Raw genomic sequence first — 23,572 nt, 5'->3', positions numbered from 1 at the left:
AAGGTCTGTATAAGAAGCAATGGCGATAAAGTGTAAAAAAAACACAAATTTTCTATGCACTCTTCAACCGTCACAATTCAAACGCTCGTCGCACCATTGCACAGTAGCGCCATCTAGCTGTGAGAATTGTAAGCTACATGATGCAGCCGTTTTGGAAAAAAAAACCTTTTGCGTTCACAGTGGGTGCTCGGTAAGCATTTCTTTTACATTTTTAACACATTTAGTATGGATTCATTACCATTTTAAACATTATTTAAAAGCTTAATAATCAGTTGAACGCTTTTACTTCCAAAAATTGGACAATAAACCGATTTTATTTTCAACTGTCACCGGAACACGTCCATGCAGGCGTCCCCAGTGTGCGTGGTTTGTTTATATTTTGCTCCGCTCCTCATTTTCGTGTTCTTTCTCGCCGAGAACGGAGGTCAAAATTCTGCGCGCTCCTGAAATTCCACCGTCGGTGTATGTATTTGTCTTTTTCGTTAGCCCGCTCGCCAGACCTTTCGCCGTTCGTTGTGCCCTTTGCTGCAGCATACAATCAGTGGACGTGTGCTCACTGTGTCGCTGTGTAGAGTCGGCCGCAGCCTCAAACCCTTAGGGGGTAGTTCTTTTTTTTAATTGCTGAAGTGAAATGAAGTGCTCCTCTAATCAGGGGCTTGTTGCTTTATCACGTGTTTTGATTTTTCAAGCCCTTTGGTTTAAATGAAAGAAGAAACGTACAAGGGTATATGGAAAAAGGGTGAAGTGCAAGTAAACATTTGTGAAGGGGAGGGCTTGCTTTTGTACCTTAAGCCTGTGACACGAGAAGAATGAGTGTGTGCGGTTCTGTGGCTATGTTTACCAATGTGACCTAATTAACATAGGCCGCGAGCCCTTACAAGTTGTTTAACATGTGTGAAAAATGTGTTCCCTTGCCAAGGGGGTCCCCCAAGGGTCCAAAAAGGGTGTAAATCTTTCAGCAAAAGGGAAGAAACGGGCATGCTGTTTTGCTGTTTGCTGGTCATGTCTGGCCGAATAGTGTGTGTGTCTCTGTGTGTGCTTGTTAAAATGTGAGACGTATTAAAAATAGATTCCACCACTCTTTGTATCACCCACCGCGGATTGACCGCGACCGCGTCACACGAGAATTAATTGGCCGTAATGTGGTAGTATTCAAAGGAGGGAAAGAAGAAGCGGCTTTGTGATCGAAATATTAACCTACAATAGCGCCAAACGGGAGTGAACGGGTCTCGCTGTGTCGCGTATGGCCGTGTATTTGTATTGGACGTGTCTACTAGTGCGGTTCCACCCGATGAGCGGCAAGCGTTCAATATCGAAACGGGGCAAATTGAAGGGAAGAACCTTTTTGCAATCAACTGTGTGCTACTTTGTGCCACTCAAACAACACACAAATCAACATCGATGTGTTGTACTCTATTGGTTGAAAGTGCCTGCACACACAACCACTACAAAAACATAGATTATGAGGGTTAGCCGTAAACGAAGAAAGAGCGAAAAAACGGCAGCATCGTGGCACGATAACCAGCCAGTTCACCTGTGTCAAATGGAAGCAAACAAGCTCATAAAACCCCCCGCAAAAGCAACTTTTTACACTCCGGTTCTTCATTTCCCCTTCGGCGTAGTAAACCTTGACGATAAACGGGTGTCCAGGCACACATGCACACTCTCGCAGAAACTACGTACGAAGCAGTATAAGCAGCAGACAGCCGGGGGAGGGTATAGGTTGCTACGGATACGGTCACCACTTTAGGCAGCTAAAGGAACGACCGGAATTCAAACAAGCGAAAACCGATAACACGGCAACACTGTACCAGCAGCTAGTTAAATATGTTGTTAAACGATGTCTCCTTAAAAAAACACACACACACACTATACTAGTGTACAGTACTTAGTCAAGGTCGCTAGAACATCCGACCGTTGGTAGTGGATAATTAGACGAAGCCGCGTCAAAGCCGAGTCGTAGTCGATAAACGTTTGCTTTAAAAAGAGCGAAATAACTTTTGTGCAAATTGTTTACAACATGCTTAATGTATTTGCGCCATTTCGTTGCTAGAATCTTCATCTGGAGGAGGCATTAATTGTGTCTAGCAAAAAAAAAGTTGTCGGATATGACGCAGAAATATATGAGCATATCTTTCCATGGGATTAAATGGTGCTTGTTGTAGTGTACAGGTAGTTCTTGAGATACGCTTTTAGTGTGAACCGAGAAAAAACCACAGTAACCATTTTTCGGAATAATTTATTCAGAAACGTGAGGAAATGTCTTGCTTTCCATGTTTGTTTGGTACTAAGTATCGGTTTAATTGATCCCTTTAAATCTGTTCCAAATTATATTCCAACTTATGTCTAATTAATTGTTGCTTGAAAATTAGGATCTACTGTAATCGGTTCCTTTTAGCCTTTGCCTGTAATTAAAACCGAGATAAATCTATTCACATAATTTTTTACACTTATCAATCATACAAAATTCAATAACAAATCGTCAAATTTTTTTTTAAATTAGGTTTATAGTTAGTAGATAATTTTGAGAATTTTATGTTGTCATTCTTCTGTTCTGTATCAAAAAAAGTAGTCAGGTACTAGCAAAACAATAGTTTTTTTTTTTTACGTTAATATTTAATTTTTGCAAAATTCAGCTTCACAAATATAGATTAATTCTTGTTTGAACGTCCCTGAATTTAAAAAAAAGGACACAGAACATCAGAACTGAGCACTTCTTCGTTTCTAATCTGATCCTTTAAGAAAGTTCATTTGTTTCACATGCGTTACCCGTTTTGATATCCTGGTTGCCTACATTTAGGCGTGGTGTTTAAAAATAATGCAATCCGCTCGACAGACGCATGCTTACAAAACTCGGAAGCATTTTATTACGGAAGAATTGTATCATTAATCCTAAAACAAACAACTAACCATAGTATTAACATAAGCACCTAACATAACATTTAATTTTATATGATTTTAGCTTAAAATTTTGTCAGTGTATACTTAAAAGTAAACGATCTCCTGCAAAACATTACTAAATGTAGACCTAAACACAAAATACTAATAACATCATCAACAACGCATTTCAACCAGGCGCGTGTAAATGCCTTCCCAGCGGTATGCAGCTGAAATATCAATCAAGTTTACCTTGTCAGTCGGGCAGGACAACCGGACCAACGGATGGGCACTATCATCCGGCACAGCCGCACGAATCACCGTAAACTTGCAACTGACTCACCTTGACTGTGAGCGGTTGTTGTTTTTTTGAAAGTCAACCGTCAACGGCAGTCACAGGCCCCACGATCGCCACCCGAATGTCAGCGACCAACCGGGAGGTCACGCTGCACCTTGACGCGGCAAAGGCCAAGCGTGCTGTAGAGCGCGCGCGCGCGAACGCTTCGTAACGCGTTTATGACCGTGCGTTGAAATGCGCTGGACACGGCGGTTAAGTACAGCGCGGTCAATTTTTGTGAATCTTTTACGAAGAATCCGTTCGGTGGTGTGTGGTACAGTAAAAAGGCAAAAACCCCATCCACACCGCAAGTGATAATTATTTGATAACGAACGAATCGCGGTTCGCCGACTGTTCGCGGTTTGCGGCGATAAGATAATGCTGCTCGACTGAAGAGTTTGTACGAGATTTATCCTTCTCTCGTCTCCTGCTCGGTAGACTTGCGGGTGTTTTACTTGCTCAGTGTGTTGCTTCTTTCAGAACGATTCGTTTGCCGAGATCGATTACCTCGCGGTCGCACATAAAAAAACCCATCCACAAATTGTGTTAACCATTTAGCATTCATTTATTTATGTGGTCAGTCCCGTATTTCAGTGGTCAGTCCCGTCGCTGCAGTTGGTGGCGTGAGTGTGGTAGTGATTGCTAGTGTGCTTTAAATCGTCTGGATGACATACGAAAGCCGAGCAGTTGTGCTGTGAATGTTTGCGCTTGTTCGGTAGTGGAATGAAGTGGTGATAATACTGCGGGGAAACGGTTCCGCACAACGGTTGGGCATTACTCCGACAGGGCGCAGCAACGGCATCGACGGCAGCAAGCAGTGGTCCCTCCAGGGCGGCAACCAATCGACCAATCGAGCGGAAGGACTCATCGACCGGCTCCAACATGAGTCACTGTGATAACAACTGGAATGTAAAGTGAGTAGTATCGGGATGGGTAGTAAATGGGGCGTTTCATACCTTTGCTAACATCATACCTTTTCGCTGTGCCTAAAACATGAACAAAACGACAGCCCCCTGGGGCATGTGTATTTGACCGGTTGATCAATAATCGAATGGATTTATTTTTGGAACCTCGCGGTTCGACCCATGCCCGGCTTTCGCCCGGTTTGACCTCGCAGTTGGATACGTGGAGCTTTGCCCGCTGCCTGACCCGCACGGGGCGATTGCTCGTGACCATAAACTGTTCAATGCTTTTGCTGATTGGTTCGGTTTCGTTTTGAAATCTGCAACAAAAAAAAAACGCAGCAAACTCGTCAGCTGGAGGAGCTGCGATGGCATCATGTCGTGCCCTATCGATCGGATGTCAGGTTGCATCAGGTCGTCATCCTCGCGGGGATGAAAACCAGGAAAAACGATAACACCTGGACGGTGTGCGATAACCGTCTCGCCCCTCCCTCGAGTAGTAGTAGTGAGCCTTATCGAAGGAATTGATTTTTTGTTGTTGTTGTTGTTTCATTTCCTTAGTTTATGAGCATTGTGGGGCGATAAGTAGTAGACGCGCCACGAAAGAAGAAGCAAAAATCGTTATCGCGGTGTTGCGCTGTGTGCTGCGGCGCTGACTTATCGCATCATCATTCCTTTCCGCGACTGGCGCATAAATGCCACCAACCAACCAACCAGCACCCACTACTACTGCTATCCCGACCTGCCTACGAGCTGGTAAAATGGTTCGTTTAGCCTTTTGCCTTGTGCAAGTCATAAGCGGGCATTGGGTATATGCGGGGCCTGCTCACTCCTTTGATCGGATAACCTTGGGCTGCTCCCGGTCGCGGCAAGTAGGGGCATGTCTCCAGCTGGAGCTCTAGTGCCAGCGGATGGCAGATAAACGTGATTGGTGCTTGAATCAGGGACACATATCCTTTTGATGTCTCTTGTTTTATTTCATTTTCTCTAAGTTGATTCTTGATTATTCCTCTGGATTATGAATAATGTTAAGAGTTTTCTGTACACCAGTGGAACCATTTATCACTTATTTTACATACATATGTCTTGTTTTCAACTACAAAAGCTAACAATTAGCTTTTGAAAGATCTTTGGGTTGATTTCGAATCTCAGGGTGTAGTTTTTTCAAAACAAATTACACGTTTTAGGGGCCATTTTTAAGTATAGTTAAACACTATCCCGCAAAGATGTGCTCTTGCATGTGACAATATAGGTTTAATATAATTTCTACGCTACTTTTGGTAAGAAACTGATTGACTTTATTGATGAAAATACATTCAAAATGTGTATTGTATTCTTACCTTCTTAATTCCATCTATCAGATATTAAATCCAATTAATTAACCAATCCAAACAACGCACTAATAAATTAACATTAAAAGACGCATCCGTTCCTAAGCGAAATTAATCACCAAGCCAGCCAGTCTTTATATATGCTGATATGGGAAGATGTTCTTTCTGAAAACTTTCTCGTCAAAACCAAAATGCGTCATATTTGTAGGTTAAATTTTAGTCTTTTTCCGATACTGCTACTCGTAAGCTTCTTAAAACACATCAAAGGAGTAGCACAGTGCATACTTTAAGGCGCATAACGCTCCATTGCTTTCAAACGCCACTTAAAAAGCTCCGATAAATCGGTGGATGCTCTACTGAACCTTCTTGCTGCGGTTTGCTGCGGATCTTGTTATCGCCCTCTTCTTGGCGGGGATTACATAAGTATCAAAGCATCTTTCGGACTGTTGGGACTCTAGTGCAACCCGAGTTCTTCCCTCCCCGCATGACGTCAACGGGCTTATGCAAGCGCACGTTGAGGCCTTGTTGGATGCTGGCCCGCATGGAAGGCGGAACCGGCCCGTGAAGCGTGAGAAGTGATTGTTTTCTCTGTTCTACCGATGTTTCTGTTATGTTTTTTATATGTTTATTGCGCTCTAATGATGATGAGAATTTTGCTTCGCTCGTGATTGGGGGGGAAAAAAAGGCAAACACGAATCTTATCACGAACCGGTCAAGATGTGTTTTGTGCAAGCGTAAGAACAAGCGAAAAATCACTAATTAGAATACATTTATTCGTGCGCTACATTGCACGTTTTCTACGGCAATTAGTCGCTTTTAGTTGTGTTTAATCCATTTAATCTCATTCTAATGGCGTGCGCTTCATGTCGCCCCATCATCCCGCTGTTTTGGTTGGAACGAAACCCGCTCACTGCCCGTTTGCAGGATATCGATCTCTTGCCGTGTGTGTGCAGTGCGGTGCAAAAGCATAAAAAGAAAAACACCTCACTCGCAAAGCCGCGTCAACGTCAGGGAAAGCTTACACAAACATATACATTTACTTGCACCGAAAAAAAAAGAACTGAGAGGCGTCGTGTCGGCTCGATTCCTGCACTGGAAGGCTGGTGCATTGGAAAGGCATCCTTGGGCGGCTTTTCAGTGTCGCCTTTGTGCACGGTTTCGAGTAGTCTTTCAAATGGCACCTCCTATCACACCGATGCCAAATAGTATCGATTTTCTATGCTGCATGTTGCGAGGCACACTTGCCCCAGCCCGAGCATGCACACGCAGCTCGAGCTTCAATTTATTCCACTGTTTGTTTGCTGTTTACATGGTGTACTGTGGAAATGCTAAACTATAATTTACATGTGCACGTACATGCCGCGCACGCTTTGCATTAGAAAAGAGCTTTACCAAACCATCTCACCAACCCACCTTTATAGCAACAGGTCAGCGGAAACTCTCATAGGCCACTAAACTATTCACTGGCGCTCTGTTGTTCCCCTGGATAGCGTGTGCTATTTATAAATTCAACGACGCTGCAAGCGAGCCGAACCCATTAGGCAGACACCTGGAACTGCCCTTTTCTCCCTGCCAATGGCTGGCCCAAGGGGTGGTTTATGAGTTTTTATTTATATATGCTGCAACGTCGCTTCCTTCACTGCTTTCGAAGTTTCAGTTGCTCGCTATTTTTACTGGCGAATGCGTTTTACGTGTGCTGGCCGATTGTGGTCTCGCACCGTGCGCCCGGTTCGCTTGCCAATTACGATTCGTTATGGCGTGACATCATCATCATTGCATCGTTATCGGATGAAGTAATTGATGCTGCTGCTGCTGCAGCAGTGCGCACTCGGTGATGATTGCACTCGCTGCACATAGATAGCAATCTCATTCCGATTTCCGACCCCAGGGAGATCGGAGAGAAATCGGCTAAAGGCCAACAGCCATGCGGTTTTGTGTTTGGGTGGGTAAGATGTGCTTGGCTGATGGAAAGCATTTGGGTGTGAAGTGATGTATTCCTGATAATATCTTGTGAACATTCTTCACAATTTGTAATTATTAGAAGAGTATTTATTATGTTCATGTGGTTGTATTTTTGTATGAATTTACATTACAGCCACCGGATGACCTTGGCATACCATAAATTTTGTACCATGATCTTTTGTATTTGGCTGTGCAAGAAATGGCTAATTAGCAAACCGTTTTACGGTAGTAAAAATTAAACATATTACTTAAAGACATTGAAAGACATTAAATAGGGAACATAATAAAATTACAGGAGAACACCAACTATTCGGAGTGATAGGAATTGGGTTTCGATAACATTTTTGCTTCAACGTTAGGTCACAATTTAATTTAAAAATTATAATATACTATCATACTTTCATCCATAGTATACTATCAAGAAAGCTTCTTGCTTAGGCTGATTTGAGCGTCTTCAAACGAGCTTTTTATTAGTTTAATAACGTTTAAGCGCGTTGTATTTTTAGAGGAGATTGAAAATCATTTTCTTTTTCTTCTTTGGCTCAACAACCGATGTCGGTCAAGGCCTGCCTGTACCCACTAATGGCCTTGGCTTTCAGTGACTAATTGATTCCCCCCCATAGCAGGATAGTCAGTCCTACGTATGGCGGCGCGGTCTATTTGGGGATTGAACCCATGACGGGCGTGTTGTTAAGTCGCACGAGTTGACGACTATACTACGAGAAATCATTTTAATGATAGCTATTATTGGTTTCAACAATTTTGCTTCGATTTTTACGATTTAGGCATGATTGACACCTTTGAGTAGTTGTCAATTTTTTAGACCATGACAAATCCGACCCCCGGATAATTGACTTTCAACTGTAATAACAATTTCAGCTGAAAAGCAGAATAAACTAAATTTAATATGAAATTTAACATTGAAATGATAATTAAAATAATGAATTCTCTAACAGGTGACTCGTTTTTCGGAAATATTTGCTCTAGTAATGAATGTGCTGCCATTATTAAGCTAAGGCCACGTTCTACGACCTGCCGAACAAGGCAAACAAGCTGTTACTATATTTAGTACATTTCTTAATGTTCACATTTCAAACTATTCGTTTTATTATGAACATTTAATGATAAACTCCGCTAAGGAAAATTGGTAACATAAGTTAAATTAGCCATAATAAGTATAGAATAATACTCTAATCTAGCTCTTCAGACTCTAAAATGTTGACATTGATCCTTGGTATCATAGCGCACTAATCTTTAAATGCAACAGAAACCTTACAACGGGCCAGAGAAGCCAAATGATACGCAACGAGATAACCAGACAACAGTTCGTACAACTTCTTTCTTTTTGGAATTGCTAAGGCCTGAGACTTTAAATATGTTGCGGCAAAATTCTTTATGAAATCATATTTTTCTTTTTATGTGATTTGTTTTGCTTTATAGATGTCTAAAAATTAAGCCGCAATTAGTCTGTATGCAAACAAATTGAAATATATTTTTTATGATAATTTACAGTTGATTATAAACTGAGGAAATGATCCGCCGTGGCATTTTAACGACACGAAACAGTTCTGAGGGTCAATGCGTTCAGCAAAAGGGGCGAATAAGCGCTAGAAAAACGATAGCAATTAACAGGGTATCGTTATGAAACCCCGCTGACATGACGCAGATTAAAAGTAAACAGTTCTGAGTGCTCTGACAAAAAGATAAGCTTGATTTCGCAGAGTGCTTGAGCAGTGATAATCATTACGATCGACCTTGATTCTCCTGTACATTTCCTAAGCATTCCTTACAGTTGAGATTGCAAAAGATCCCTGTACTTGTCGATAATCTCCCTGAAAATCAGCTGCTAATTTTCCAATAATTTCCAAATTTTATTATTGATTATTGTTTATAGCCGCAAATATTTGCTTGGAAGTTTGTAGATAGGGTAAAAAATATTATAAATACACAACCACATGTATTGTTACGCTTAGGATGCCCACGGCTCGCAATCTAGTGCAGCTGCAAACGCCCCCGTAGCTAGTCGTTAATATCAAGTGTTATTGTACATTTATTGTACTTGGTAAATAATCAACTCCAATCGTTGCCAAACCTCCCTCCATCACTCTACCACTCCGGCTCTCGTCATTAATTTTCTGTTAATTGATTCTTGTGTAAGCGAGATACGTTTCGATGTTGAGCGATCATTAAATTTAAATCACTTACATGCGGACAGGATGTGCGCAAACTGTACCAGCGCCCCTGCTCCGTGCTGTGAAGGGTTTGCGCTCGCTACGTGAACGTTTCGTACACACACACACACACACGAAACAACAAATGGCCAATCCTCCGCGACGCATTTCCCTTGCACAACGCAAAAGGTGCTGGAGGAATATTTGTTCGTGAAAATTGTGCACGAATGTGGGTTTGCTGTTTTCCTTCATTTCCTTCACGGGTCGATCATTCCAAGCCCGATGCTCGTGTTGCTGTGGGTGTTGCTCGTGCATGCGGGTGGGAGCAAACTCCATCCTCGGTTGGTGCATCATCGGAACGCGTGAGCTTCAAATTAATGCGGCCCTGCCTTTACCAAATTCCTTTTCGCCATTCCGTGCACGCGAAGACATATGGCAACATACACACTTCCTCAAACCTAGAGCTAAGGGTCAGTTGCAAAACAATGGATCTATAGGGATTTGTGTTATATGATTTGCTGGCGTTTCGTGTCAATTGGTTTATTGCAATTTTTTTTATTGTTATTGGATGCCATTGATGCTTGTTAATTTTACTTGTTATTATCCCTTCGGGAACTTAACAATTCAATGTTAATCGTGCAGACATTACACAACAAAAGACCATTTTTATGACCAATCTTAGCCAAAAGTCCATGACGTGCAATCTACTTTTATTTCTTTCATATTGGTCTGTTATTCTGTCTTTCTATATTGGTTATGTTATTTTGATGAGAGCTGATGATGATGATTCTATATTGGTTATGTTATTTTGATGATATTTTGATGAATAAATCGAACTGCAATGTCATGTGTAAAGATATTATAAATTCAATTCAAATTAAATTCAAATTTCGTAAGGACGTAGAGCGTAATTAAGTTTTACAAGAATTGCTAGGGCTTTAAATATTTATATCAAGTATTTTTCATTATTAATCTATGAACAAAAAATATGAAATAAAAAAAAATTAAAAAGCATCACATTGCATACCTTCAGGCGTTTAGTAGAGCGTAATTAAGTTTTACAAGAATTGCTAGGGCTTTAAGTATTTATATCAAGTATTTTTCATTATTAATCTATGAACAAAAAATATGAAATTAAAAAAAATTGAAAAAGCATCACATTGCATACCTTCAGGCGTTTAGTAAGGACGGATGTGTGAGCTATTTTTTAGTTTTTATGAATTACATATTTTTTACATTGTTGTGTAACGAAGAAGCACTTTAATGGCGTATTTGTTGTTGTTGTCTGAATCGTTCTAAACATGGATTTATTAAAACAATAAGTAAATTCTCTTTAATAAAATATAAGCTAAACCTAAAATGGATGCTATAATGGATGCCTTCATTTGTATGCTAAAACAGATTAAATAATCAGCAATAAAAACAAACAAATAAACACAAAAACAAAAACAACCAAAATATAAGACAAAGAAGAACAAAGAACACATTAAAGAAAAAACTTAGTATATAAAAAATACAAATCTAATATAATACACAAAAATACATTATAATCTAATATAATAGACGTTATTGCATGCAAACGGAAGGTGTATAAAGGTATAGAAAGCTCCAAAATGAGCAAACCTTACACATGGTACTTTTCGACCCACCCTTACCGATGCAATTGTTACGATTATATCAAACCAACTTGCATCTTTCGGCCAGCAAAGCGGCCTCACTGCAGACCACTAATGACACCGTTCGGAGGCTTCGGAGTTACTCCCTCCTTTCCGCCGCCATCACACACAAAAAGCGCGGAAAGCGCCTACCAGCAACGCGCCACCATTGCCGCGAGCCACTGTGCCCCCATTTTCTTTCTTCACCACCCCCTTTTCCAAGACTTGCATGCGGAAAAGGCACCACCCCCTCTCTCGCCCATGCATTGCGTACGGAATCGGTTTTATCGGTCAATTCCGTTTACCATGTGTGTGTGTTTGTCTGTCTCTATAGGTGTTGGCCGGTGAAAAGCGACCAAAGCAAAAACGCACGAAACAAAAGCAACTTCTTTTCACTTTTTGTGGTGGTTCGACAAGCTTGATAATGGCACACACACACTTACCGAAAAGTCGACCCGATAGGTTGTTTTTTTTTCTGTTGCGGGTAATGAAAATCTACGCACGAAAGTGTACGATCAGTTGCAGATCGGTACTGGGCACGTGTGGACGTTGGGCGCTAGTGAAGAGGTCCAACCCAAGAGAGGCGTGTGTTGTGTTTGTTGTGTCTGCAGGAAAAGCTACCAAAGAAAAACTGGTGTAGTAGGGAATTAAGCAAGCACACACCCCGAGACCTTGTCCTCAATTTCGTGCCGTTTCGTTCCGTTGATCGAGTGATCGAGCGATCGGTGGTGACACTTGAAAACAACAAACAACCAAGTGAGCAGCATGTTTGGGCGCAAGTCTTCCAAGCGACGCCGGAAGTCGTACCCAGTGAAGCAGGACCATCGGGCGTACAATGCCTGCAGGTAAACGTAGCATCGCTTAAAGTCAGCTGAAGCAATCACGGACGGATACGGACGTCTTGTAGGTCGTGGTGAACAAGAGTGTTAGTGGCTGAAAGTTGAAGACCAGCCAGTTCGATCATGTAACGCGATCATGACGCAGTTAGGAAGCACCGAACGATGGATATTGCGTTATGTGCAAACTATTGGAGAAATGGTGTAGGAAGTGTGTGGCCGCCAGCGGCCTTTGTGCTTCTTTGTGTGCGCTCGGGGAAGGCGCTAATGCGCTTTATGCAAGAGCCTCTGATTGCTCACTTTGAATGGAAATGCAACACAGTTTAATGGAGGCTTCCACGAAGAGGTTACGATGTACTTAATAAGAGATTCGGGGATTTTCGGAGGTCTTTGTGATTCGGGTCTTTAGGATAAGTTATTACGGGATTGAAGTTTTCTTGAATTGATGAATTCTGTAACTAACACAACAACCTTAGTATTAAGCAACTTCAGTGTATCTCAAACCGCAGTATCGATCACTGTTAACCTCACAGTCTCGTCCGTTTTGTACCTCTCGCCCTCAGAATCTACATCGTGACCTGGAACGTCAGTACAAAGTTCCCGGAAAACATCTCCCTCAACAAGCTGCTTGGGCTGGAGAACCGGCCCGAACAGGACTCGCATCTGCCGGACTTTTTTGTGATCGGGTAAGTCTTCAGTCTGGATCTTGGAGGTACTCCAAAAAAGTTTGTTTAATCTCTATCATTTCTGTATGTCATTCCTGCAGACTTCAGGAAGTGAATGCGCAGCCTCAGAACACCCTGTACAACCTGTTCAAGGATGATCTGTGGACGCAAAAGTTCAAGGAGGTGCTGAAGGAGCGCGACTACGTTGTGATCAAGACGGAGCAGATGCAGGGTTTGCTGCTGTCGGTGTTTGCCCGCCGGAAACATCTGCTCCATTTGCGACAGGTGGAGACGGAGTACACCCGGACAGGACTGGGTGGTATATGGGTAAGTATCGCGTTGCTCAAAACAAACAAAGTGTTGGTTGTGACAATATCTTTCGAAACTTTTCCGTCCACTAGGGTAACAAGGGCGCGGTAAGCATACGCATGAACGTGTACGGCAGCTCGATCTGTCTGGTGAACGCACACCTTGCCGCACACGACCACATGCTGGAGGAGCGCATCAACGACTACGAGCGGATCGTGCAGGAGCAGAAGTTCCACGTGAAGGCAAAGGAAACCATCTTCGATCATGAGTAGGTGTCAGTGTCAGATCGTACTGTGTAGCAGTCTCTTCTAGTGATCTTGATCTACCTCTTCACAGCTACGTGTTCTGGTTTGGCGATCTAAACTTCCGACTAACGGGCGAAGCGACCACGTCCGCCGACGAGATCCGTGCGATGGTGGCACGGGACGAGCTGAAGCAGCTGATCGAGAAGGACCAGCTGCTGCTAGTGCGACGGGAGGGGCGTGCGTTCGCCCAGCTCCAGGAACGGCTGCCACAGTTCCCGCCAACGTTCAAGTTCGAGCACGGTAGCAACGAGTACGATATGAAGTGAGTGCGCACTCTGCATTTCTTTCTTGCGAGTCTGTTGCAATACTTGGCACTTTTCATTCTATAGACGAAGACCTGCCTGGACGGATCGGATACTGTACGCGGTGAACGAGAACAACTATCGCAACGTGCGCCTCACCGCCGAACAAACGTCCTACAAGAGCCATCCCAGCTACAGTATTAGCGATCACAAACCGGTCACCAGTGAATTCACGCTCAAGGTACGTCTGCGGATACGGATTTGGCGACTCCCCTAAACCTTCCGGAAGTGTTTCACACTGTACAAAAAAGCTCATCTCCATCTGCGAGACCAATCATTCTCTCTTACGCGCGCGTGTGTACTATGAGTGTGTGTTTGTGTTCATTTCTCGACATTGTTTCACATCTCAATCGATCACCAGCTGTGGGTTGCAGAGGCATGGAAATTCAATTTCCCCGTGTCCCAGACTAACTAACAAGCCAAACGGCATACGGCGTTAACAGGAAAATCTAATCAAAATCGTTGTTTGTTTTTATCACTCCAACTCTCCCTCCCTTTTCTGTGCGTGTGTGTGTTTGTTTCTACTCATCCCGTGTGTGTGTGCTTTCGTTGTTGGTATCGTGCGGTCCATGCAATTTAAATCGATCCATCCGGGGACGACACAGTGCTCGGTCGAGGGTAGTCGGGATGAGAACGGCAATACGCAGTACGCTACCACCGCTACTAGCCGGAAGCTTAAGACGGTACGGCGCAAGAAACGGCATCCCATCGCGCTGCACACTGCCCGAACGGCGGATGCGAGGGTGAGTCCGGTGCCGGGTGGGGATGGTCTGCCATTGCTATGCCAGCAAGACCGAAACAAGGAATGTGTTTGCATGCTTTTGTATCCTTATCACAACTGTACCGCTTTGCTTTCTGTAACGTACTTTACTTTAGTCATATGTTAGTATAAAAAATGCAGTTTAAAGAAGAAATTAACACATTTTAGTTAAAGTTTTCTCATTTCGTAAAAATACTTACCTCAATTCCAATTAACAGAACAGATGATCTACAATTTTACCATTTGACATGAAGAAAGGAATTCTTATTTCGTTTGTTCTATCTCAAACAATTTTTTAAAAATATTCAAATTCCAACATAAGGTATATAAGGCAAAAAAGTAGAAACATCAATAGTATAATATTTTAACAAAACGAAGCCTTTTTGTTATGTTGGTCATCATTTGTCTCTTCAGGCGATGGAAAGTGTCAATTAACTGAATAGGTAAACGTTATAAATTAATTTCTAACAAAACTATTAGACAATCCTTTTGTATATTTCTTCAACATTAATATTTCTGTCATACGGTTATTAGGGTATGTTTCTTTATTTACTGTTGTTATCAACTATCTGTCGCTTCTCTTTCTCTATTCACCATTTATCCTTTTTATATGTTTCTTTCCCATTTAACCATAACTCGCTTTAAGCTTTCCCATTTCCTTTCACCCTTCCATCGCTCTGTATGTTGATTTTGGTAAATGTTTCATTTTTCTTTCTTTCTTTTTTCGCTTGCCATCGTAATCTTTTAACCACAACACTACCGCCAACCATCGCCGTTTGTCTGTTTAACGCGCCCCCACTATGGTACTATGTCTGCACGCACCGCACGCACGCTCGCTCGCACGCACTGCAATCTGTGCACGCGCACGAACACTAACCTGCCGCCCGTATGTGTCTGTGTGTGTGTGTGCTGGTCGATCGTCGGTCGGCATGGGATGCCAAATTGACACCTTCGTGCGCATGTCTTGCTGGTTGCTTGCATCCATGGCGCCGGGCCTTTTGGGGGGTGGGGGTGAGTGGGTGTTACTAAACAAAAAATCAAAAATCAAAACAACCATGCTTTTCCTGCCACACACCCTGCTGCCAAAAACAAAAAAGGTGAATCGAAAGCCACAGTACAGTGGGGAACACTTCCGGAAGCAGCATAACAACCGGCTCAGCTACAAGCTGGCCATGGCTAACAATACGGACGTGCATTCGTTTGACGATCTCGTAACGGATCTGATTGATTACGGGCAGGTGTACGAGGACACGACCGAGCGCACCGTCAGCTTCAAGCCGATCGAGCTGTGGCTGGTCGGCGAACCGAACACGATCGAGTACGTCATCCCGAACGGGTTCGAGGAGGGCAACGCCGACTGGATCGGAATATATCGGGTAAGGTTTTTTTTTTTTGTGGTGCCGGGGACGGTTTTAGGGCCGAATTCTAATTACAACATTGTCGCATTTTTTTGTTGTTGCAGGAGAACTTTACTAGTCTGAGCGAGTACCTGGCGTACGAGTACACGGAAACGTACAAGGACAAGCAGCACCAGCTGAACGAGCAGCAGCTGCAGCACATGCAGAACACGCGCACGGTGCAGCTGACGTTCTCGGAGAACGTGAGCCTGCCGCTCGGGACGCGCTACCAGCTGCTGTACTTCCAGAGCACCGGTACGCGCGGTGTGACCGGGCTGGTCGGCATCAGTCCCGCGTTCGCCGTCGAGAAGCGGTGCCCATCGCCCTCGTTTGATGAGATCGATTGATCGCGACCGAAACGGTACTAGGCGGGGCGGCGGCTGGTACTGCCAGCCAGCCCTTAGCCCGGTTTCGTCGGCGCACAGCGCACTTATACCGCCAGAACAAGCAAACCCCGGCACCCCGGTTTGATTAGCGTTTCCCCGCACATACAAGGGATGCCGATAACCGTCGCGGGTGGTTTTAGAAAGTACTGTTAGATTACACTGTGACACTTGGCAAACTTGAATGCCAAAACAAAACAAAACAAAACAAAAAAAACCCTTTTTCTTCCTATCCAATTAAACAGCCACTGAAAACGACGAAATGTGCGTGCGTGTGATAATTGCTAAGTCACAGTCAAGCTAGAGCGGTAGGCAGTCAGGCAGACAGGCAAAAACTTCACTTCCATGGAGATGGTGCAGCAGTACGCGTGTTGAAGTGTTTGTACCGCACCGCATCGCACCGGTTTTTTGGAGGGTCGAGAAGCGTAGAAGATAACGGGCGCAAACACTGCATATTGAGGTGAGGCCTTATTGCATTAGCTTAGCTAGAGAGTAACAAAAAAAAAACAAAATCTATCGATACGAAAACGCAAGCAGAGCACAGGTTACTACACTTCACCCTGCAATCTTGTTTAGTTTTTCTTCCCTTTTGTCCCGAACGGATACGTACCATACCGAAGGGCTTTGAGATAACGTTCCAAATCTATAAAGCAAACCCCGGTGCCGGTGAGTTAAGATATCGGTCAGTACTTTACTCGTAACGACCACCATCCGCTATTCCGGTCAGCAACTAAAACCCCGGTTCACACCCGCCTCGCGTGGTCCATCCGTTTCGCTTGCGCGGTCAAGTGTTTTTAGTGGTCTAGTGGGGGAAATCCCTGGACAGTTCTTACCTATCAGTTACAGCCACCGTCTCAGATGGAGATTGTTATGTTTGTATGTGTTTTACTTTTTTTATTTTATTTTTGGATTGTTTTATTGTAATTTTAAGCTCGTTTTAAAACCTCCAAACACCACTCCCTGTTGTGCACCATTGGAGACACAAAACAGACGACACGGAGATAAAGAGATAGAGAGAGAGATAGAGAAACACACAAACATTAGTACACATATTCAAAACAAAAGCCAATCATGGACTAGAGCTAGTGCCGCGTTGCTTTCAGAAAATAGTTATAAATACTTAGCGAACAAAACAGTAGTCGTCTCCCGGTTCCTTTCGTTTTTCGGGAGGACGACGATTTGGGCAATATTTAGCATCAGCACGAGCAATTAGAGCCATCGAATGCCGCCAATTGGTGCGGTCTATACTGGACGTAGTAGCACCGGCAGCAGCAACGATCCCTCAACTCCCTATACCCGTTGGTAGTTTTGTTGTTGAAGACGATTTGAATCACCGGAACTTGACATCCCCCAGACCCGTTATTCTTCGTCTTAATTACAAATAAAAGTAAACCGAGAATTACTTCACTGCTGAATTACTTTATAGCATGATTTTCCCTTAATAGACCCTACTTCTAAGAATGACTCCCTTATGCTATCTTATTACGCCTCACTGACGTCACTACGTTGTCTTACACCATTCGATTATTTAAACTAGTTTAGGAATTTTACACCTATTGGTCATGTTATTCGACATTTGAAAAAACACACACAACGTAGACAACGTTGAATGTCCAGTATCCGAATAAGTAACTACCGCCTATCTAATACTGCGTCTAATATTTACAAACCCCGCCGTAAATGCCCCAATCGCCCGAAACAGTTCCTAAAATTCCTCTAGATATTTAAACGGATTTTTGTTGAGCTTCAAGCGCTCCGGTCCGCCCATGTAGGCGTTGTACTGGGCGGCGTCCGGGACGCAAGCCACCCGTGGTGCCGCCCGCGCCATCATCGGTGCGATCATCTGGCGCTTCATCGGTGCCTCCTCACCGTCGTCGACCTGATCGACCCGACACATCCAGGCGCAGTACCGCCGCTCGTTGAGCCACTGGCGGATCGTTTCGTACGGGCGCGGCATGCAGACGAAGATGACGAACATCAGGATGCCCTGAAAGCCGAACAGTATGTCGTAGAAGATTGGCAGATCGTACGTCGCGTAGTACGTCACCGCCATCACCGTCCAGATGGTGCCCATCACGACGAACAGTGGGACCGTGTATTTGTTCCTACAACAACGCCCCCCCGAACCCATCAAAAATTAGTATCGAAAGCATGGATTGGCTGGATGAGCAGGTAAATACTTACATGTATATCACCTTGTTCACTTTACGGCCACATACGGGCACGTACTTGCACAGCTCCTCATACTGGCCGCTCTGCACCAAGCGCTGTCGGATTTGGTGGCAGGTGTAGTAGCAATTTTTCAGCCGCGTCAGTCCCAAAAGCGTTACCAGCAGGCAGAGGCTTCCGAGCCCGAGCGTCACACCGATCGGGATGAACAGATAGTGCTTGATGGCGGGCGTGCCGGCCGGCGTCATCGAGTAGGACAGTATGATCCACAGCGGGATGAGCTGCGCGAACGCGGCGTACAGCGCAAACCGTTGGTTGTCCTCGAGCGTGTTGGCCTTCTTGCCTCGCGGGACGTAATACCTGCAAGCAGTTCAAGATGCAATTAGCCTCCGCCTTCCGAGAGAGATGGTTAGCCGGGCGTCGCTTACCACGCATGAAAGCAGTTGTTGCCACAGTTCACCAGCAGCCAGAAGAACGTGGCCAGTATGAAGTATTCGGCGTAGTTCTCCAGCACCATATCGTCCATCAGCATGCGCTTGCCACGGTTCCGGTACTGGAAGAAGCACTCCAGCAGCAGGGCGATCGCAAAGTTGACGCAGTTCATCGCCAGCGCCCGGCCGTGCAGATCGTGCAGCTTCGGTACGATGATGTAGAGCAGCGCGGTAACGAGCAGTGCCGGGATGGCCACGATCAGGCAGATCGTGAGCAGAAACAGCTGGCCCTTGACCACATCGACCATCACGCGCACCTCGGACGGGCAGACGTACGCGAGCAGCGCGCCGTCGGTGCGGTCGTAATCGAGACAGTACGTATCGTACACGTCGTAATCCTTGCCACCGTAAATGACCAGCAGCGAACCGTTCTGGATCACGTACAGTGTGTCGTTCGTGTGCGCCCCGAAGCTCACCATGCCACCTTCGCTCGGGCAGGGATTGCCGTACCGCACGTCCAGCCGCAGCTCTTCCTCCAGATCTTCGATGCAGTCCCGGTAGAACTGGGCGACGATCGGTTGCGGCAGGTACGAGCTCGGCGCATCTTTCTGGCAGGACACGTGCTTGGAGTGCTCGCTCACTAAACTTTCGCCCGGCGGACAACACTTGCGCATGATGCTCGCGTCGCGGCTCACGTACTCTGGCTGGGTCGGTAGTTTCTGGTGGTGAGGGAGAACAAGAAATGGAAAACGGCCGACAAAATGTATATCAATATGTGATGTTTAGATTATAGCTCTTTGATCGAGTTATCGGGATCTTGGAGATCCTAGATGAATGTACTAAAAAACTGCCATAGATGAAAGTCTTTCAGACTTTGATAGTGGAAATTTACATAAGTTACATCCTGAGTCATATAGATGCCTAAATGGGGCGTTGAAATCTACACTAGTTAGTAGTGCGAGAGTGTCAAAATGGTTGTTAAGTAGTCAATAAGGTTATGAATAATCATAGAAGGCATTTCGCTATTACACGGCGCATACTTAGCGGCTGAATTCCTGAAAGCATGTACTGGGAATGATCATCGCATCCGCTATCGCTCTGGAAGGAGTTTCACAGCGCATCTAGTCTCTTTTCTTTCAGACGTAAGCAGCTCAGACTAACCAAAACATCCATCTCAAGCGCTGATTCCCTCTTGATACTTTATTATGGTAGTTTAATCGTATCCACGACCGACGGCACCATGTACTAAACAAGCCTGAGAGTGGGTTGAAGATAGACACAGTCATTAGTATCGGTGGTGGCACCGAACTGCTTCAACCTTGTTTGCAAAACCCCCAAATGTGCGATCAGGTCGAATCGCATCTTTGAGATTTGTGGCAATGGAATCGAGTTGACCACCAAAATCCAGGTCCCGTTTGCAGAAGTTAATGAACTATGTGAGGTTTGTTAATGTAGATCGTTTAGATGCAAAATGAGCGCGAGCACTTTCGACTGATGGCACCATCCAGAAATTTATTAATAAACAAAAAATATTGTGTATTTTAAAATATAAAAGAAAAAACATGTAACAAAAGACGAAACACAAACAAAAACTCTCGTCTAAATTCGCTTTGTAAGAGGGATTTAACTTAGTTCACACTAACACTAAAATCGACAGTGGTTCGTTGAAGCCTAACTCTGTCAATCTAAAAAACAAAATAATGGTCTTGGCCTAAGGATTCTACTTGGTGCTCCAACGAGTTTACATGCTCAAGAATGGAGGGGAAGTCAATACATTCTCAAAGTATATTATGTAAAACTACACACCGTGGCATGACATGACAATACAAAGATGTTAGGGTGAAAGGGTTTTTAAAATCTTGAAATGCAGAGTTGGCAAAGGTCTTAAAACGATAACCTGTTGTCTGATTGCACACCTCAATCACGCATTTGGACAGTTTTGCCAGCAGTAAACCAGACCAAACCAGTGAACCTGTGTCTGGTAACGCTATCGTATTTTTTTTTGAGGCTTTGTAATTGACATTAGGCTTTTTGGGTTTTAAATGATAATTCTAGTTCTGTGGAATTTAGATATCGGAAGCTAACGATTCAATCTGCAATAAAAATGCTACCGACATAGAGTCCTCAACTCCGGACTGTATCTGTTTCTCTGTAAATTTATTATCTCTTTCGTACTTATTTGGTTGCCATTCGGCCTGGGGTGCCAAACACATGGCCACTAATCTGGAAACCATCGGGCACGTGTGATTCTGTAGAAAGCGCCTTCGTTATCATATCTCTAAACTGTACTTATTTTTGGGTTTCCAAACAACCTTGATTGGAGGGGTCCGGTAATCTAATGGTACATTCGCCGGTATCAACCAGAACCGCGAGGAGCGTGGTCAAATTTCCACGACTCACACTTGCCGGGTTTTCCGAGTCACTTCTCAGTGTCAAAGTTGAGTTACCTGGGAAACTTCTATGATGTTTATAGCGGCATAGCTTTGCCGGATTAAGATAAGATTTCTGATATCATGCTTTATTCCTTTTGGATCGATTTACTAGTAAATTTATCATTACAATCTGTGTCATGCTGTGTTTGGCCCTAGTAAATGAGTCAATAGTTTTAGCGCCAATCAACTGATTTTCTTCAGTATACTAAATGCTGACCTGCTGTTAGTTAGCTGTTTCCATGCTCAAGTTTTAGCAAACAAGGGATCTCTCTAATCAATCTCGATCGATACTTTATTTTTCCATGGTTATTGCGGTCATAATACATAATGCTCTTTTTTCTGTAAAATACTCGCTAGACGAGCTAGACGAATATTTTTTGGCCTCACTGTATGCCCGAAAAAAAACCCCACTTTGAAGAGCTTCACTCGCTTACTCTACATCGTCTCTTTCTCGCACTGTTTATCTTTGGTCGCTTGTCTTGTCTTATTGGTTGAATTTCCATACATGAATAATGAGTCCCTAGCGATTACGATCGCGCGAATGACGTAATTTACGCGTGCGCGTATATTTGGCACTTACCTCATGACCTCGGCAGCTATCGTCCTCTACGGTCGTCGGTGGCGGTGCGGTACTGCCACTAGCACCCAGCCCATCGAGGAGTGGTGTACCTAGCCCATCGTCCTCCTTTTCCGGCATCGCCAAGGTGGAAGTCGTTCCAGCTTCCACCGCACTAATCGTACCGTTCTCAATAGCCACCGTGTGCCGCTGTACGGCATCTTCGAGGGTGGTCATCGAGGGTGTGACCACCGTGCTGGAGCTAATAGATGATGGTACTACACTATCAACAACCCCATCACTACCACCGACGCCGATGTCATCGTCCAGCGGATCTTCATATTCGTAGCCTGAGTAAGAAATGTCATCGTCAGTGATCGGATCGAGCACATCCTCGTCGTAGACGGTCGCCAGCTCCTCCACGCTACTATCCAGATCGTCCAGCAGCTCGTACCCGCCCAGGTACGGGCTCTCATCGTCGTACTCCTCGTACGTGGACTCACCTTGTCCACTGGCCTCAAGCGCACTGGCCAATGGGACACTGTTGGCACTGCACACGATCACCACCAACCAGCACCGCACTATCACCCCTCCAATGCGTCCCATATTGCGCCCGGCTGGAATTCGAACTCGCTCGTGGTCACACGCACTACACGCCGATGCCGCAGCCGTCCGGTGAATGGCAATACCGCGCCCGAGCTAGTGCTGCACTCACCCTATCACTGCCGAAGCTTCGGAAAACGGTGCTGGATAAACATACGCCACGGTCGGCCCTCCCTGGAAGTTGCTATCAGCCAAGCACGGCTGATAAGGGCTTTCACACACCTGTAGCGCGGGATCCACTCACCACAGCCTTTCGGGGTAATGATAGGGAGCGGTCACACAAGTTATGAAATTTGGCACCGCACCGTCATAACTGGGTGCAAAGTTTTGCACGTAAATGGGCAATTCCGCCGAAATCCGGGGTTGACCGGAATGTCTGAATCACGGTCCCTGTCCCACCCGTCACAGAATTAGCACACCCTCGCGAGGTCTCCTTATCTCAAGTCAGCAAAAGAGAGGGAGAGAGAGCACCCGAACACAATGTGTGAGGGCCCGCGTGCGCCCGTCCAAAACCGATCACCGTCACGTGCGAACTGATCGGGAACCTCGCGGGTTTGTGCCGCGCTGCTGCTGCTGCTGCTGCTACTACAACTACAACAGCCACTCGGATAGCCTCGGAATGCAACGAAAACGGCGGTCGTTCCCCAAAACGGACCACTTCGTTCGGCACCGTCACCACTACTCACGGAACGATTGGCGTTATCAGCAACCGTCTCCTATACCTGTTCGATAGATAACGGACACTTGGCGGACGTTCTGCGATGGAACCCACAGCCGGAAAAAGGAACTATAAGCACACTAGAGTAGCTGCAACTATCTTCTTTCCCTCTCTCTCTCTCACTTGTTGCCCCGGAAGTTGGCGTTGTGTTGTGTGGCAATGGTGCGGGGCCAAATTCCAATTCGGCAGTTTCGTATGTCGACGCGCGTCCGTCTGCGCTCCTCACCGTTTGCAAGCTAATTGTGACCGTGTGCGGATTTTATTTCTAGCCCAGGGTATGCGGTCAACGGCGATCTGGTTTTGCTCAAGTGCATGTACACACACACACACGCACACACAAACGCCCGTCGTCGCGCATGATCTCAGATAAGCAATTAGCCGTGGTATGGCGGGATGTTTGAGCAGGGCGTTGGTGACGATGAGCAGCATTACGAGCGGATCCGGCGGCAGAGCACATCAATATATCGGCAA

General features: G+C 44.9%; 2 protein-coding genes across 23 annotated transcripts; one reads left to right on the top strand and one right to left on the bottom strand.

The window, feature by feature from the left end:
* The first annotated feature begins 341 nt into the window (after positions 1–341).
* Positions 342–17,607, top strand: LOC1280991 (phosphatidylinositol 4,5-bisphosphate 5-phosphatase A). 21 transcript variants are annotated; one of them, XM_061653820.1, is made up of 10 exons: positions 342–462; positions 3,809–4,128; positions 12,605–12,757; positions 12,838–13,063; positions 13,138–13,313; positions 13,382–13,612; positions 13,680–13,833; positions 14,258–14,395; positions 15,510–15,788; positions 15,875–17,607. In XM_061653820.1, the coding sequence occupies exons 2-10, from the start codon at positions 4,097–4,099 to the stop codon at positions 16,154–16,156; spliced, it is 1,671 nt and encodes a 556-aa protein (XP_061509804.1). In that variant the 5' UTR covers positions 342–462; positions 3,809–4,096; the 3' UTR covers positions 16,157–17,607. The 21 variants fall into 21 exon arrangements, with proteins under 21 accessions (XP_061509804.1, XP_320865.4, XP_061509806.1 ...); XM_061653822.1 differs by having other exon boundaries at positions 356–462; positions 3,796–4,128; positions 12,635–12,757; XM_061653819.1 differs by having other exon boundaries at positions 356–462; positions 3,796–4,128.
* LOC1280992 (probable G-protein coupled receptor Mth-like 14) lies at positions 17,592–23,332 on the bottom strand. Of its 2 annotated transcripts, XM_061653816.1 has the most exons (5): positions 22,284–23,332; positions 21,805–22,130; positions 18,790–19,511; positions 18,377–18,721; positions 17,592–18,297 (listed from the first exon to the last, which is right to left on the bottom strand). In XM_061653816.1, exons 1-5 carry the CDS (start codon positions 22,384–22,386, stop codon positions 17,898–17,900), a joined length of 1,896 nt encoding a protein of 631 aa, XP_061509800.1. In that variant the 5' UTR covers positions 22,387–23,332; the 3' UTR covers positions 17,592–17,897. The 2 variants fall into 2 exon arrangements, with proteins under 2 accessions (XP_061509800.1, XP_320866.3); XM_320866.3 differs by having other exon boundaries at positions 21,805–23,244.
* Between the last annotated feature and the right edge of the window lie 240 nt (positions 23,333–23,572).

The sequence above is a fragment of the Anopheles gambiae genome, chromosome 3 (assembly GCF_943734735.2).
Source record: "Anopheles gambiae chromosome 3, idAnoGambNW_F1_1, whole genome shotgun sequence".
Lineage (NCBI taxonomy): Eukaryota > Metazoa > Arthropoda > Insecta > Diptera > Culicidae > Anopheles > Anopheles gambiae.
This window is presented reverse-complemented; position numbering and strand designations above follow the sequence as displayed.